Genomic DNA, 18,517 nt, shown 5'->3' on the forward strand with positions numbered 1-18,517 from the left:
GTTCCTTCGCCACTTTATTTTCGTAATATTATTAAGCTTAGATTAAAGGATCAGTATATACAAACTTGGACTAGAATGGTTCAAAATTCAAGAAAATGTGAGCGTTATAAAATATTTAAACCAGTCTAATAATTTGAAGACTATTTGAAATTATTACCATCAAATCTTGCATTATCCTTATGCCATTTTAGGTGCCGTAATAATAAGTTGCCTATTGAAAAGGGTATATTTCTTAATATTGTCCATGTTGAGACACTTGACACATGACACTTGTGTAATAATGCTGCATTGGGTGATGAGTGTCATTATATTTTTGATTGCCCTTTTTTTAATCTGGATAGACAGAAATACATTCCAATTCATCACCAGATTTCAAATGATAATAATTTTCAATGTTTGTTTCAAAGTTGTGATGAAACCCTTCTCCTGAAGTTGGCATTATTTACACAAAAGGTTCTGTATGTTACTCAGTGAAAGATACATTCTGTTAATCTGGTGCTAGTCAGAAATTATTGATTTACGTCAGATATGCATATATCTTCCGTTAAATACCTACAGTAAGATACAGTATCTGCTATGTATATTTTCGACTATCGAAGAAGTTTGAAATTATATAATTTGTCGGCTGCAAATATAATATATAAACGTGCTGCCCTTGTCACAATTTATAGCATTTAATCGAAAATAGTTCCTGTTTTTACAGATAAATTGAAGAAAAACTTGAAATTGAAGAAAATTGTACATTTTTTTACATGTTAATGTGCAGAATATGTGAACGTTTTCACTTTTTACACCTTTTATAGATGTGAAATAGTCTAACCTTGCTGGGACTGTTCAGTGAAGGACTGAGTCTGCAGGTCAACTTGCGGCTTGCTGCATAAAAGCACATATTTCACCGGCGGCATATCGGCTTTCATTTTTGAGTTTGAACCTCAGCAGGTCCTGAGTCTTTTTCGACAGGTTGCCTCATTTTTGGTTCTAATCTTATATATTCAACATTTTCTGCAGCAGAATATTGACCTCCGGTCCCTAGTGAGAAAAAATAAGCTCTCTTAAAGTTTGTCTTCCATTTCTTTTTGTCACCTTTTTCATCTTTGATTCTAATTAAGCTCTCATTATTTAATGATATTAATGATTATTAATATTAATTGTTACTGAACAAAATTTATTGAAATGATACTATGAGAAAATGCTTTCTGATAAGCCAAGTAAAGTTTTGATTGTTAGTAGATCTCGTATGAGTCATAGATAGTGTGACATACGTGTGCATATGATATGGAGTCTGATAGTAAGAGCCTGCAGTTGAGGTAATTAATTGTTAAAGGGGTCATTAAGATGACTCTGGATTTACAGAAATCACTCTGTATATGAAAGTTTACTTCTAAACCATTCTTCAGCGATATATTTACACGCTGAATAAAGTACCATATCATAGATTTGCCATATTTTTACCATTTATGTGTTGCAAATCTTACCCCATAACCAAGAAGAAAATGATAGATTGATTTTAGATGTTGTGCATACTTGGAAAACATGCCATTATTATGTTTCATTTCAGATTGAAAGTAATTCTTTTCAAAGGAACAATAATAAAATTTTAGTTTGACCAAATGTATTCATTTTCTTTGTGTTTCTTTTATATACTACAGCTTTTTATACACCATTGTAACACATTTCATTTAGAAAAAAAAAACATTGGAGACTCAGATCTTGTCCATATAAAAAATACACACATTTTATGTACAATAGTCTAAGCTTATTAAAATATATTTTATTATCATAAAAGAAAAGTCTGTCCTGAGGTCAGATTAAGTTATTGAAAGACGGCTTTGGATAGATTGAAAAAAAATGTGTAGGGAAACCGTTCGATTTAATGAGACATTAGTTGATTGGATAAAATATTATTGTTTACAATCATAAACAGGTTGTAACAAATAAGAAATACAATGTTTTCTCTCAAATTTGCTCTATGGTGACATTATTTACCATCTCCCATAACGAAGATTTTCATAAAAGGTTGTACAGTTAGCATTTCCCTTGTAACATAACAGAAATGCTGTTAAACTGAAAATCAGATCTTTCAGAATATTCAGAGTATCACAAATAACAAATTCTGTATTCTTAGTACAAACATTTGTATATTCCTATTTGAATTGTCTCCCTTGAACTAACAGGCAGAACATATGAAACCTTTTAGACCATAAAAAAGTTTGAAATTATAAAATTTGTTCATTTTCATGTATCGGCTACAATTGTAAGACTTATACGCGTCACAATATAAGGTATCTGATAGAAAACTGTGTTCAGTTTTAAGGATAAACTAAAGGCAAACTTGAAGAAACTTGTATATTTTTTCTTGTTGGTGTTCTGAAAATGTGAATATTTTCACTTTTCAGACCTTTTAAACATGCGAAAAAGTCTTTATATTGCTGGAACTATTAGTGGTGTACTGAGTCTGTAGGTAAACTTGTGGCTTACATATTTCACTAGGAGCACATCTCGGCTTTCAGTTTGTGCTTGAGCCTCAGAAGGTTTTTGTGTACAAATTGTCTCATTTTTGGTTCCAGTTTGATATTTTCAGTTTTCAGTAGCAGAATGTTAACCTCGTATCCATGGTTCGAAAGAACGACCTCTTTTACATTTTGTCTTCCTTTTTGGGTAACTGCTTTAATCTTTAATTCCAATTTAGTACAAATTCTTTATAATAGAAAAAAAATACTGAACAAAATTCATTGAAATAATACTGTAAGAAATGCTTTCTGATAAGCCAAGTAAAATTTTATTGTTACAATTTAATATATCTGGTATGAGTCATAGATAGGGTGACATATGTTTACATATGATGTGGAGTCTGATAGAGACATTTCAGGTTAAAAGGGTCATTATGAAAAGATAGTCTTTACATAAATCATCATGTATATGAAATTGAACTTTTCTTCTTAGCCATTTATCAGAGATATATATTTAAATTCGGCATTACATGCTGGAAAAAGTACCATAACATATAGTTGCTGTGTAACTAGAAACTTGCCATCATATATGTATCATTTCAGATTGAAAGAAATTCTTTTCAAATTGTAAAATTTTAGTTTGGCCAAAGTTTATCATTCACTCATATTATTTTTACTAATTTGTTTCCTATCTTAATATAACTAGTTATCTCTTATAATGTACCTAAATAGTGACATTATAGAGAGGCCTATGTGGCTGAATGCTTAAGGTCCTTCACCGAAGTGGCTTCGAACCTCGCTCGAGGCGTTGAATTCTTCATGTGAGGAAGCTATCCACCTGGCTTACGGAAGGTCGGTTGTTCTACCAAGGTGTTCGCCCATGATGAAGTACAAATGTAATACACGGAGATGTACCGTGAGTCTTCCTCTTGCCATATGACCTTGTGTCGGTGCGACGTTAAAGCCAAAAAAAAAATAATAAAATAAAAAAAAAATGTTACAATATAAACTTACACTTTCATGGAAAGAAAACGGCTAAAGCCATTATTAGTCCCCTACTGGTTGAAAACCAGTTTCAGGGACTATAGGTATGCGCTTTTCCGTCCGTCATTCCGTTCGTCCGTCCATCCGCAATTTCGTGCCCTGTCAACAACTCTGTCATCCATGAAGGAATTTTCATATTACTTGGTACAAATGTTCCCCATGATGAGACGATGTGTATTGTGCAAAACTCGGACCCTTAGCTTAAAGGCCAAGGTCACAATTTGAGGTCAAATTCAACAGGGTTTTTTTCCTGTCCGGTCAATACCTCAAAGGTCAAGGTCACACTTGGCAGTCAAATGTAAACATGGCATGAACACGGTCTGTTTCGTGTCCGGTCCATAACTCTGTCATCCATGAAGGGATTTTTATATTACTTGGCACAAATGTTCCCCATGATGAGACAACGTGTCAAGCGCACAACCCGAACCCCTAGCTAAAAGGTCAAGGTCACAATTGGAGGTCAAAGGTCAACAGAGCTTTTTTTCCGGTCCATAACTCTGTCATCCATGAAGGGATTTTTCCTTGGCACAAATGTACCTCATAATAAGACAATGTGTCATATGCAAAACTTTCAGACCCCTAGCTCAAAGGTCAAGATCACACTTGGAAGTCAAATGTTAACATGGCATGAACAGGGTCCTGTCCATAACTCTGCCATCCATGAAGGCATTACTTGGCACAAATGTTTTCCATGATGAGTTGACGTGTCATGCGCAAAATCCCGACCCCTAGTTCAAAGGTCAAGGTCACAATTGGAGGTCAAAGGTTAATAGGTTTTTTTCCTTTCCGGTCCAGAACTCTGACTTCCATCAAGAGATTTTAATATTACTTGGCATAAATGTTCCCCCTGATGAAACACACAGAACCCTAGCTTAAATGTCAATGTCACACTTGGAGATCAAAGATTAATTGGACATCCTTCCTGTCTGGTGTATAACTTTGTTATACAAAACAGGATTTGAATATTACTTTGCACAAATGTTCTCCACAATAAGAGGGAGTGTCATGCACAAAAACCTGCATGCATGTTACATCCAATTTTAGGTGTATTTTAACCTATCTCTACCTGGTAGAGAGTTTTATGTGGACTTATATGGACTTTTTTTATTATAAATAACGTTACCTTTTTGATAATCGGCCATAAATGCTATATGAAAACAACTATAGGGTTTTATATGTACAAATTTTAATCCAAGTCTTTTGTTTATAACATACTGTATATATAGTATAATATTGTTTATACATCGTTGACAGATATCAGTTCATTATGCTATACTGCAGTAGGGGACTTTGTATTGCATGGCAATACTTCATTCACTTGTTTTCCTCGTATTTTTGAAACACTTTTATACAATTTTTCGAAATGTTATTAGAAGCAGATTTATTTATCCCGAAAAGTTAAAAGGATATTGCCATTAATACTTAACATTTAGTTTCTTTATTTTGCTGGAACACATTGTGTTGTTACTGAAACATAGCTTGGTCTTGTCAGATAAATTCAGATTATCTTTTCTCAGGAAAATAAAGCGCCGCCCAACGAAACCGACAAGAACTTGGAGAAGGAATATATATACAGCGAAAAGAAAAATGGTAAATAAAATGAAATTTAGACTTATTAATCTAAATGGTTAGTGTGCTCTGAAAATTTCTATATTTACCAAACAAATGTTAAATTATATCACAAACACGGTATTTGCCAATATCTTCAAAATCACTTAAATTTGGTTTTTGGCATTTGTTATACGTTTAGCTTTTTATGTTCACTAAGAAGATTGAACAGCTTTTTCTCCATGTTTATTTTGACATATAAGTAAATCAAATATAATTACAATAATCTTTTGTCTCTTAACTTTCTATTGTATGCTCAACTTTATTGAATATGACGAAGTAACATGTATATAATCATGAACCATTTACTTAGACTTTCAGAGAAAGATTATTCAACTGTATAAAAATAATGTTGTCGAAGTATCTGCGCTACCAATACAACCGGAGCTGACCATGACAACTATCAACGAGGTATATGTTGATCCATGGCTAACTGTAAAAGAACATAAGTATTCAAAGGAGGAAACGGAAGTTACAATTTCAATGCCTGAAATATTCCGACAACAATGTAGGAGAATAAAGACCATATACGTAGTAGGAGAAGCCGGGTCGGGAAAAAGTTATTTCTGTAAGAGTCTAGTACATAGCTGGTGCCTTGCACACTCTACTCATAAAACGATATTAAAAGATAAGCTAGGTATAATAGAAGAAATGGAAAATTTTGAATTCTTGTTTTACATTACCTTGAGACATAACACTGACTGCGACAGTGTTCACAGGATGTTGAGCAAACAGTATAGCGACCAAATTCTTGATACCATCCTTTCAAACGAACCGGAAAACTGCCTCATTATACTAGACGGTTTGGATGAATGGTCACAAGAGAAGCAAGACTCACAATTTCAGACTAAAGGACTGCCTACGCGAGATCTAAGAAAGGGGTACACAGTATTAACAACGTCTAGGCCATGGAAATTTCACTCGCTGAATATACGTGAAAATGAAGTTCATTTGAAAGTTGATCTTAAAGGTATACATCAGGATTCTATCAAAATAATGACCACTTAATCGATCCAAATTTTGAACACATTGACAAAGAAGAATAAAAGTGAAGTAGATTTTGAAGAACGATTAAACAAATGCTCTGTTTCCAGTATAACCCATATACCAATAATTTTGCAACAGCTGATATGTCTTTGGTTTAATGATAAATTTCAAGAAACATTAATGATTGCCACGTATACCAATATCCTGGAACTTATTTTACAATGGACAAAAACCAGAAGCTACGGAGACCACGAGCTTGACAATATTAGAGAACAGTCGAAATCTTCGACGCAAGAGGAGTTGCCAGAGTATTTGAACAAATATGAATTATGTAATGACTACAGTTATGCAATACACCACTTATCGCGATTAGCTTTTGAAACTCTCTTTGGAAAGGTTAAAGATCAGTCATTGACGTTTAGAGATGCGACGCTTCAGAAACATAAGATACCCGATACCGTGACTAACTTTGGGTTGAAAACAGGAATTTTAGTTCAAGACAAGAGGATAAGTTTGTGTGAATTGAGCAGCCCTGTCCGCTCAACATATTCATTTCTCCATAAGTCAGTGCAAGAATACCTAGCAGCGGTATATATTGCAACGGAATTCGAAAGAATGACCGAAACTCCACTAGCAGAAAAATGCAAACGATGTGCTATGAAATACCTTGCGACGTATAGATCCATCGAAGACATTTTTGACAAATTAAATGTATTAGTTATGCTTTGTGGCTTAGAACCTTGTCTGATATCTCGCATTACTAAGTATATCTACATCATTGTTAATCTGGACCAACGTTTATCGAATTACAGGCATTTGCAACCCGCCTTTCATTTAGAAAGTATGTTTAAGCCGTTAGAAATTTGGAATGGTTGCAACTTGTATGAAAAACTTCAGGAGTGTATTGACAACTGTATCAAAGAATGTAATTGCAAACCGTTAAAATCCAGTATTCACATAAGAGATATTACTTCAAATGACTTATTGATCGACAGGAACCTGTTTGGTTTTGATGAACAGATTGTCTGTGCAGACAATGTCAAGTCTATAAGCATTCATCTATCCTGTTACGAAGTGAAAAACTTTCCAAACTTTCCAACCAAATATCGTGTTGACGCTGACACAATATATCAAGTATTGAAACGTCTTACAGAATTCGAAAAATTGAAAGCCATAGCGTGTTTTATATTTAGCCAATTCCAAAACGAGACAATTAGGAAACAGCATGATGATAAGGTTGCTGAAATTCTGGTAAAAAATTCATCAACCCTTGAAAGTGTGTTTTTGCATGCTTGCGGAAGACTTGCCAAATATTTTGTGACAGTTCTTCCTGAAATGCATACTATTACTACTCTAAGTTTTGCGGATCCCTCGCTCAGTCTCAGTCATGACGATTGTTGTACTTTGAGCAACATACTAACGGACTTTGTACAGCTGCAGCAGCTATCGCTCTCGGTAAATTGTAGCAGGTGTCGTCAGCACAAAATTGACTTGTCGAAGCATGGAATGCTCCAATATGTCGAAATACGTGGGAGCTTCTTTGCAAGCAGTTTAAACACCAATTTTCTTGAAATATGTTCGTTATCAGTTAATATTCTCAACGTCAAACACGTGTGTAATGGTCTAACAAAAGCAGGGAAACTGAGAAACATCATACTGGTGAGTGATGGGACTGATTCTATGATAAACAGACAAATGGTTATGTTGTTGCCATATTTGACCAGTCCTATCACTCTTTGCTTAGACAACTTCACTTTTACTGACACTGTCATTGCACATCCATCTGATATGAAAAATCTTAAAGAGATTGAACTTATGAATGTCAGAATGAATCTTAGAGTCTGGTGCAAGTTTATAGACAGTCTTCTTGAAATTCCACATGCTGTTCGGGTATACACAAGCGGCATACTTATTACAGAGTTAAAGAACGAGTGTGTGGCTTTGAGTGCTAAAGAAGCAGCTCATCGATATGTTAAAGAGAAAATACCATTCTACCGTCCACCAGAAAATTTGAGAGAGTTTCGCTTTTGCTCAAAGGAATTTTGAATTGGACATTTTTAAATGTTGCTGTATACTAACTGTACCATTTTAAAACACTAAATACATGCATTTTGTAACCTCTTAGGTTATCTTTGTTACTGACGGACAGATACTCTAACATTGAGGTCAAAAGTCAAAATAAGGCATATGTTATGGCCGCACTTTGAAATGTTCTTTCCAGTTATGGCGCATTTTTAATTGATCTGAATCCTATAAATCATCATAACCGTTTTATGTAAATCAGTGTTAGAAAGCTTTTCCAGCAGAGAAAGTAGACTATTCACTGGACAACGGGCAACTTCTATTTCTATTGTATTGAGTGTTTTCATGGAAGTAAAACAGTGAGTGAAAACGTCTTAATAAAGACTAACTGAATATTGCTTGGAACAACAAGTTTAATCCTAATTTATAAAACGTGTATTTTCGCATTTAAACAATTAAAACACAGCAACTTATTAAGCTGTAAACAACAAGAAGAAAAAAACAGATTTGTAAAAAAAAAGGAGATATGACAGTCTGTTGTAAAAATTACAATACCATTTGGTATAAAAAAATGTCAATCGCTACGCTCCGTTTATGTGTAATAATCATTTATTCCAAATATAATGATTTAAAGGTCCAATACTAAGGAAAGTGAACATTTTAATTTCTTTTAAAAAGCACAGAAACTGTTTCATTTTATTGGAAAATGAAAGTTGGTATGTAGAAATTCGAAATAAATCGCAGTATATGTACAATTATTTTTCTATTAAGTATTAAGAAAGTTAAAAAGACCTGGGGGGGGGGTCATTCTGTCGATTCATTGAAATTTCAACATAATACACATACATTTCTTTGAGTTTCAAAGACCTTCTGTAAATTTTGACCTGCCAATCTTCATTATTTAGTGTCTTGCAGAAGTCTATGCACTGGCTATGAAAAAAATTGCCAACTCACTTTCCCTTAATAATGGACCTTTAAATTAGTTGAAATTTAAGAAAATAAAGAAAAAGTGTTATGGTTGAAAATCTCTGCTGTAATGCTCATTAATACAAATTTCATTTAGTTATATTTGACGGTTTAAGCATAATACAAAAAAGAAATTATAAAAAAAAGAAAGACGGGCGAACCGCCGTACAAAACAGAAACTGTTTGCTAAACATTAAATAGCACAGTGTAAACTACCTTGATTAAATACACTAAACAATACTGTGAATGAGGACAAAAAACACTGCCCGAGTTAGTAACTCAGTGTGGCCTGTACAATTGCTCATCTGTTATTCTTAGTGGTGTACAGCGAAGAACTTAAACATTTTATATTGCTATAATGAGTAAACAAATGCACGTGTAGTCCATATAGCAACAACAAAAGAGTGAAAAAAGAGGATATGTTTGTCGGCACAACTGGCACGAATGGCTGAACCTAACACTGGACTGGGCCCACTCTGATATGGCACTTGAGGACCACTAGCTGTATTTAGTTCCTCTACAAGGTCTGAAATATATATGTTCAAAATATTTGTAGCAAGCAGCACAAGAAATGCTTCTAATAAACAGTTGAAATTATTCAGGATATTTTTGCTAAATAAAATTGTTTTGCATTTAATACAAAATATTAGCATGCGTTATGATAAATCCTCCTTGATAAAACTTGAAGCCCATCTATGGATTAGAATACTAGACAGACGATGATTTAGAAAACCACCAAAACATAGTAAAGTTTAAGAGATACTTGTAATATTTATCCACACAAGAGTCCTGGCGTCAATTCAATATATCTATACTATAGAACGCCACTTATGCCGCTGTTCGGGGGCGTGATGTGAATCGCACATTTAGTTGCTTTTCGTGCGTGAACAGACTGCACACTTTATCCATAAATTCATTGTATTTTCCATATCCAGTTATGAGAGAATAAACAGCTTCTCTTGCCCCAATTATCTAAAAGAAGGAGCGGTGGTTTAGTGGTTAATGTGTCTGCCGCTTAACCGTTAGGTCGTGCGTTAAAGTCTCACTGGGGACACTACCATGCCTTCTTATGTGATGTTAATATTCGCTTTTCGTGGAATAGGACTTGAGACTCATTCAAATTTTGTCGTACAAATATTCTTTCTTTCCTTGCTCGTATTTTTAATCCCATATTAAAATGACGATTATAAGGTTTCAAATATTGAGGTAGCCATTTACATGTACCATTTACCATTACTTTTATTTATTTTAATTTATATCAAGTGATATCTGATGAACCAACGACTATTTAGAAATCTATAGTTCGTTCATGTTTATTTGCTGTGTTGTTTCAGGTATCCGATTACTATACGGCGGTTATCATAATCATGATAAATAGCGCAATCTAGTTTTCTAATAATATTTTTAAACAGTGTATTATATGCAGTTAGATGATGTTTTGATCTGTACAAATAAATTATTTATTTTGCCAAAATCTCTTAAATCTACATGACTATCGGATATTATTGAGTATATTGGATAGCTTTATGACATCTATATGCATAATTTAGGTCTAATCTTGGTCAGTCATATCGTAAAAAATTAGGCCATATCACTTAAGAGAAATAGTTCTGGCTCGTCTCAATTTCGAAGCTAATATGGTCTTATAAAGATATCGTGTGAAAGTCCCATGCTTTTATTACAATTTGCACCATCTTTACAATAGATACATTTTTGCCCGACCCACTAATCAGATGTACTTGATATGTAATTACAATGTACATGTGTATGCACTTAGTCTTTAATAATAATTGATTGCCAAATAATATGATTCCACATAAAAATATGAAATTATGACTCTTAACACATTTGTTTGATATATCTTTATATATCTTAATGCACATCCATTAACGTTGATGACTTAATGAACTTTGTTAGTTATTAAAACTGCCAAATATATATAAGCAAGTAGAATATTTTTTTCCATAAATTTACTTAGAAAACGTCAAAGTTTGGAATATACCATTACAAAAAGCTTTTGATTATGATAGTCAATAAGTTAATATTTAAGAAACAGTATTGAACCAGCCTTATGAGATGATATTTGTTTATTTCACACATTTTCATACACCAGGTTAACTAAAATGTGTAATGTCTGTTTGACATACGGTAGAGAAGGTTTTGACCTCTCCAAAACTGATTTTGCTAATGGCTGAAGAAGATAAGTCTTTAGTAACACTAGAGGACATAAAGAAACTGGCCAACCAGCTGTTAAATGCAGAACGATAACAATGTTATTTTCTGTTTGTTGTCATTGCATACTTTATAACGTTTTTTACTACTCGAAATATCTTTAAAAAAAGTGGCCGATGCAAGCATAGAACATGTCGCAATCTTAACTCAAGATGTTTGTTGTGAACATACAAAGATACATTTTCAAAAAATAAACGTTAACAACTCGAATGAAAGTGCATATTGCTTTAATGCTCTCTGCCTATGCACGTTTATATGGCATTCATATAAAACGTGGCCGGTGCAATAGAAAGATGTCGGAATATCAACTCAAGAATTTTGTTGGGAACATTTTTTTTTGGTAATATATTTTTATTTCCAAATAGGTACAGTACATTTACAACAAATACATCAGTGACAGTTATTTCTTTCTAATATTGAAAAAAGTACATTCTTGCTTAATCTTTTGTATTCATTATTTATTATAAATGTCTATATCATTTGAAAAAGTAATAAAAAAGGAGGAGAGTAAAATAAAGGAGAGGAAGAAAAATAATAATAAAAAAAAAAAGATTTGGATGTTCTTGATAGAATATATATACTGTTATTGGTGGAACATACAAAGCTACTTTTTTTATAGTTAACAACGTGAAAGAAAATGCATCTTGCTTTATTGCTCTCTGCCTATGCACATTTATATCTCATTTATTTTAAAGGCCAAGGAATGCCTTATAGTAAGTTATTTCTGTATGAGAGCCATTTTCAAGCCTTTCTTAACACTGAAAGAATTTTTAAAATCGGACCACTGTTAAAATAGTTATAGCAGTTTGAAATTTTAGAAAATGGCTGATCATGGAGGAAGCCATCTTAGTGTGTTTATGACGTCATTTACACACTTCTGAATTCGTTATTTGGCAAATAACATTTTAAATAGATTATTTTCAGATGTTTCTTGAGTGTAAAAGCTGGAAAAAGTAAAGACATTTCTAACAGAAATAAGTAAATACAGTTCAAATACGTATCTAGAAATTTAATAAATCCACCATCTTGTTTTTTATTGCCATGGAAACAAAATGGGCACCATTTTGATAAACTATTTAAATGCTCATAACTTTCTCATTTTAAAATAGAGAAAAGTGGAAACTTCACAGGTCGCTCAACACGACAAAAACGAAAATGTTGCAGGCTCGGTTTGATTGAGCCTGTTCATGGACGGTAGTGGAAATGCAGGCTACCGTCCACGCCCTCTAGCCCCGGGTTGAGCAGAACTCAACATTTAAACATGCTAAAAGTACAAAAAGCAATTTAGAGACATCCGCAGATATTAAGCCTATTTTGAAAATTATTTCACTCTTCTAAATGATTTAAAAAATCCTTTCAGATGGAATTAAGATAAGAACAACATTGCCTTTCCTTTTAAGGCATTATAAATTACCATTCAATAAATGCAGATGTTATTACTATAGTTGGATTTAAGCAGAAGATGTACGGTGTATGATCACGCAAGACACGAAGTGATATAAACAACGACCTACATAAGTACCTTGTTTCATTTCATAACAGTACTGTTCTTTTCTGACATGACGCGTAAATAAAACAAAATGATAACCACGCTCTAAGGAAACTCACCGACCACAGTTATATGGAACTCCATGCCTGTCTGACCATGTTTGTTTGACACTTGGCAAAGGTATATACCGGCATTAGAATGACCGACGTCAGGAATAAAGATACTTTCTGTGTTAAGGTCTAAGTCTAGAAATGCAAGAAAACACATAATATTTTAGTATAAACGTGTCCATGTCCCATAACATGATTGACCCACTGCATGTTATTGTGTAATTGTAATGTAGAATGTATACCAAACACCGATTGAGGGTACAAAATTACAATATGAAAACCTTTATACCAAATGTTTGTCAAACTGAAAGTAAAATAACTTCTTGCTACAAAAATTTTGTATTTAGGTCTATGCTGTTTAGTAGACTGTGTATTTAGGGAAGTGGTGTACAGTAGAAATACCAAAGACGATTATATGTTTAGGTTTACGTTATATACTGGTACTGAATTATTATTATTATTTATTATTATACCAGATTTGTTGAGCGCCCTTTCCATATGAAATATACGTTCAAGGGCGCTTTACAATTAAACATGTGACATATCGCAGATATGTAGGAAAATCATAAAACTGAAACTGAAACTGAATAATTTGATTAAACGCCTATTTTTATAAATGATATATTCAATGGCGATGTACACAATAATAATAATAGTTATTATAGGTCACAAACAGGTAAGTATTTTCCCCTATATATTCTATATAAAACTGACATTTTTAAAGAGCTACGAAACATAGCTAGACCCATTTCAGAGAACATATCCTTACCTAATTTTAAAGAGTTATGATAAATTTTTACTATAATATGCAAGCAAATTACATACTAACACTTTGAAATGTACCAAATGTCCCCTCTGAAAGCTATAAATGGGCAAAATTTAGTGTGTAAATGTGCATTTAAAAAAAATACACCCAAAACAGTGAAAATGTGATTTTTTTGGTTTTTATCAATTTTTGTAGCAAAATTTCAATGAAATGCTCTTTTTTACCAAAATCTGACCAAACTAGTCCATTTATAGTAATATCTGGACAAATCTCAATTTTTGCCCACATTTTCTTATAGGTCACAAACAGGTAAACACTTTTCCCTATATATTCTATATAAAACTGACATTTTTTAAAGAGCTACGAAACATAGCTAGACCCATTTCAGAGAAAAAATCCTTACCTCATTTTAAAGAGTTATGATAAAACTGGTATAAAATGAAGAGAAAAGTAGGGGTCATTATTTTCTAAGAGAGATTTCTCTGGTCACATTTGCTTACTGTAAAATATCATCAAAATCACACTGCTGTGACCTGGAAGTACTACTCATACTAAAACTGAGCTTCACTTCACCAAGTACAACATGCTCTCCCCTTTTTTCCTACCAAAATGTCAAAAATACATCCACAATGAAATTTAAACAGAAACTAGCTTTAGTTTAGACCTCTGTTGCCATGCCAAGTGAAAAATTAGTGTTCAAAAACCTGTCCGCCATTACGCGACTAGACCAGATGGCTCCCACGCTGGTTCCTTTACTTTAGTTAGGCCTTATAACAATATTATTAATGACAATGACAATAATTACAGCCTTATTGTAACAAACAGTCATGACCGCACCCCACCCCTTGAGGTCATTATACCCCTATTGCCAATACCAGTGCTTAAAGCACCTAGTACGCCCAGACGAGCTGCATATAGAGGTTCAAACCCCCCGGTTAATGGTGCCATCATATACTGTTTTAGAAAGGAAGACCACACACTTCAATATCACAGTTCCATTTTACAAGTGTGGGACTTCGTCCAGTCATCTCAAAAACTATCTCCCGTATTCTTGAATGAAAAAGTGTGTTTTCAGTCATGTTTTAAATAAACACAATGATTTTGAATCCCGTATTCCTGGAGGGAGTGCGTTCCAAAGCTTTGCAGCGGCTGTTTCAAAACGTCTGTCACCATAAGTTGCTGTTCGAATGTTCGCAGGTAACTCCAGTCTTAGTGAACCATTCTGGGATCGTAAGTCTCGTTTTGGTTGGTACACATTCAGCCTTTTCTTGATATATACTGGACCTTTGTTATGTAATGTTTTATAGGTAAGTGTTAGGATTTTGAATTTGATTCTGTACTCTACAGGTAGCCCGTGGAAATCTTTCAGGATAGGAGTAACATGGTCATAACGGGACGATTTTGTGATGAGGCGGGCTGCTGTGTTTTGAACATGCTGTAGTCTTTTAAGATTTGTTTTCGGTATTCCATGCAGCAGCGCGTTACAATAGTCCATCCGTGATGTAACTAGGGAGTTTACTAGAGATTTTGTTGCGTCAGTTGTTAGATATTTTCCTATGTGACCAATTTGTCTGATCTGACCCTAGCACGATCTGGATACCGAGTTTATGTGCTGTTCCATGTATAATCTCACGTCAAGCATTGCCCCAAGGTTCCTAACACAAGACGATGGTTTCATTTCAGAGTCGCCAACAGTAATTGTGACGTTTTCAACTAAATGAGCAGTTTTGTTTGAGGCGAAAACTATCACGTCCGTCTTATCAGTATTTAGTTTGAGCATGTTGCTGTGCATCCATGACACAATTTCCTGAAGACACGCTTCAACACGATATATTGTGTCTGTTTGAGATTGCTTATTCGTTGGTTTGAACGGTAGGTATAATTGCGAATCGTCAGCATAAAAATGATGTTTAAGTCCATGTCTTTTACAGATGGAACCAACAGACTTCGTGTGCATGGTGTAGAATTTGGGTCCTAGTACTGAACCCTGAGGAACACTGAAATGCATCTGGTCTGTTTTTGATAGTTTCCCATCTATATACACCGTTTGATAACGATCAGTGAGATATGATTTCATCCAAGAGAGAGGTTTATCAGCAATTCCGAAATGATGTTCAAGACGGTGTAACAATGTTGCGTGGTCTATTGTATCAAAAGCTGCTGACAAATCAAGTAGCACTAGTATAGAGACCTCACTTTGGTCCAGGGATTTGACACTGGTCTGTAGTTCTTCAACATATTTTCACCAAGATTTTGTTTCTTCAAGAGAGGTCGTATACGAGAGCTTTTGAAAGATTTTGGTACTGTGAAGTTTCCAATGATAAGTTCACTATTTTTGTTAGAATTGGTGAAAGTTCAGCTGTGCATGATTTTAAAAGCCAAGTAGGAATTGGGTCGAGCTCACACGATTTATTCGGTGAACTGTTAATAAGCGTTTTGACTTCTTCTTCTGATGCTGGACTGAAATTCGTTAAGCGGCTAATATCAGTGTTCGATTGCGTTTTCGTTTCTTTATTGTCTGTGTTTGAATTTGATTGAATTTGTGATGTTAATTTGTTCCGAATGCCTTCAACTTTTTCAATAAAGAAATCACTAAATTCCCGTGCAAGGACCTGCGATGTCCTACCCGAGGGCAGAGAAACCTCACTAGGTCCGTCCAATAGATGTTTAGTGATCTTAAACAAACTCTTTTTGTCCCGTCCGCAGGATGAAACTTTGTCCGAGAAGTAATCAATTCTAGCTTTTCGTAGCATTTTGTTCATAACAGCACATTGGTTTCTGTATATTTCATGATCAATTGCAAGTCTGCTAGTACGCCATTTCCGTTCAAGTTTTCGTCTGGTGTGTTTGGTGTCGTGAAGTACTTCCGTGTACCACGGGCATGTAGGTCTTTGCGTTATCGTTTTTGTTCGTAATGGTGCATGTTTATCAATCAGCACCGACAGTCCAGTGGTATATACCTCTACTATCTCTTCAACATTTTACACTATTGCAAAGGGTTTCAGATGCCATTATATCAGATTTGAATGACTCAATATCAATAGAGCGCAGTCTTCGGAAAGATATCCTTTTTCTTACAGGCAAAGGTTTTGTCGCGGCCGCATTAAAAGTTACTGCAAAGTGATCTTTCGTAGTTTTCACAGTGCCGTCTGACAACCCTGGGTCTCTTACTTCTATATTTGACACAGTTTTGTCTGAATCCCTCGTAATCACCACATTGAGTGTGTGGCCGCGAACATGAGTGTGTTCATGCACAAGTTGTGACATTCCACAAGACTGTAAAACACTCATAAACCTGGTCGTGTCACAATCTGCCGGGTTATCAAGATGGAAATTTTAGTCGCCAGTTATTATAATATTTTTGTCCAAAGTCGCATATTTTGCAAGATACTGTGGCCATTCTTCTTCAAGAAATATGTTGGTTTTCAACCCATTTTGTTTGGATGGAGGCGGTCTGTATATGACGGTATGGCAAAGTGAATCAGACTATGTGGTTAGGTTTGCGGTGGAGAATCTATAAACTGTACCGGACAATGTGTTTAGGTTTACGGTATAGACTCAATGTTCTGAATCAGACTGTGTTTAGGTTTGTTGTGGAGAATCTATGTAGTGTTTCAGACTATGTGTTTAAGTTTGCGGTATAGAATCTATATACTGTATCAGCCTATGTGTTTAGGTTTGTGGCGGAAAATATATGTAATGTATCGGACTATGTGTTTAGGTTTGCGGAATAGAATCTATGTAATGTGTCAGACTATGGGTTTAGGTTTGCGGAATAGAATCTATGTACTTAACAGACTATGTGTTTAGGTTTGTGGTGGAGAATCTATGTACTGTATCAGATTCTGTGTTAACGTTTGTGGTGTAGAATCTATGTACTGTACCAGACTATGTTTTAGGTTTGCGGTATAGAATCTATGTATTGTATCAGACTGTGTTTAGGTTTTTGATGGAGAATCTATGTAGCGTATCAGACTAATTGTTTAGGTTTGCGATATAAAATCTATGTAATGTATCAGACTATGCGTTTAGGTTTGTGGTATAGAATCTGTGTACTGTACCAGACTCTGTGTTTAAGTTTGTGTTGGATAATCTATGTAGTGTACCAGACTTTGTGTTCAGATTTGCAGTATAAAATCTATGTACTGTATCAGTCTATGTGTTAAGGTTTGTGGCGGAGAATCTATGTAGTGTACCAGATCATGTGTTTAGGTTTGCTGTATAGAATCTATGTAATGTATCAGGCTCTGTGTTTAGGTTTGCGGTATATAATATGTGTACTGTATCAGACTCTGTGTAGGTTTGTGGTGGAGAATCTGTGTAGTGTACCAGACTATGGGTTTAGGTTTGCGGTATAGAATCTATGTACTTATCAGACTATGTGTTTAGGTTTGTGGTGGAGAATCTATGTACTGTATCAGACTCTGTGGTTACGCTTGTGCAGGAGAATCTATGCAATGTACCAGGCTATGTTTTTAGGTTTGCGGTAAAGAATCTATGTACTTTATCAGACTATGTTTTTCGGTTTGTGGTGGAGAATCTATGTACTGTATCAGGCTGTGTGGCTAGGTTTATGCTGGAGAATATATGTACTGTACCAGACTGTGTGTTTAGGTTTGCTGTGAATAGTCGGTTCCTGGATCAGACAATCAATTTAGCTTTGCAATAAAAAGTGGATATTGAACCAGGTTATATATTTATGTTTGTGATGTAGAATCGACAATCAATTATACTATATGTTTAGAAAACTGTTACTAGCGTAATTATCACATTAAATTTGGTGGGCAGCGTAACGATTAACTAAATGAAGATTTGTCTTACATTTTAGCTTTTCCTTGGATAT

General features: G+C 34.4%; 1 protein-coding gene across 1 annotated transcript; it reads left to right on the forward strand.

Moving 5' to 3' along the window:
* Positions 1-5,009: 5,009 nt before the first annotated feature.
* Positions 5,010-10,412, forward strand: LOC128549003 (uncharacterized). Its single transcript, XM_053524911.1, has 2 exons — positions 5,010-5,084; positions 5,416-10,412. The coding sequence occupies exon 2, from the start codon at positions 6,270-6,272 to the stop codon at positions 8,133-8,135; it is 1,866 nt and encodes a 621-aa protein (XP_053380886.1). The 5' UTR covers positions 5,010-5,084; positions 5,416-6,269; the 3' UTR covers positions 8,136-10,412.
* Positions 10,413-18,517: the final 8,105 nt, after the last annotated feature.

The sequence above is a fragment of the Mercenaria mercenaria genome, chromosome 15, assembly GCF_021730395.1.
Source record: "Mercenaria mercenaria strain notata chromosome 15, MADL_Memer_1, whole genome shotgun sequence".
NCBI classification, from domain to species: domain Eukaryota; kingdom Metazoa; phylum Mollusca; class Bivalvia; order Venerida; family Veneridae; genus Mercenaria; species Mercenaria mercenaria.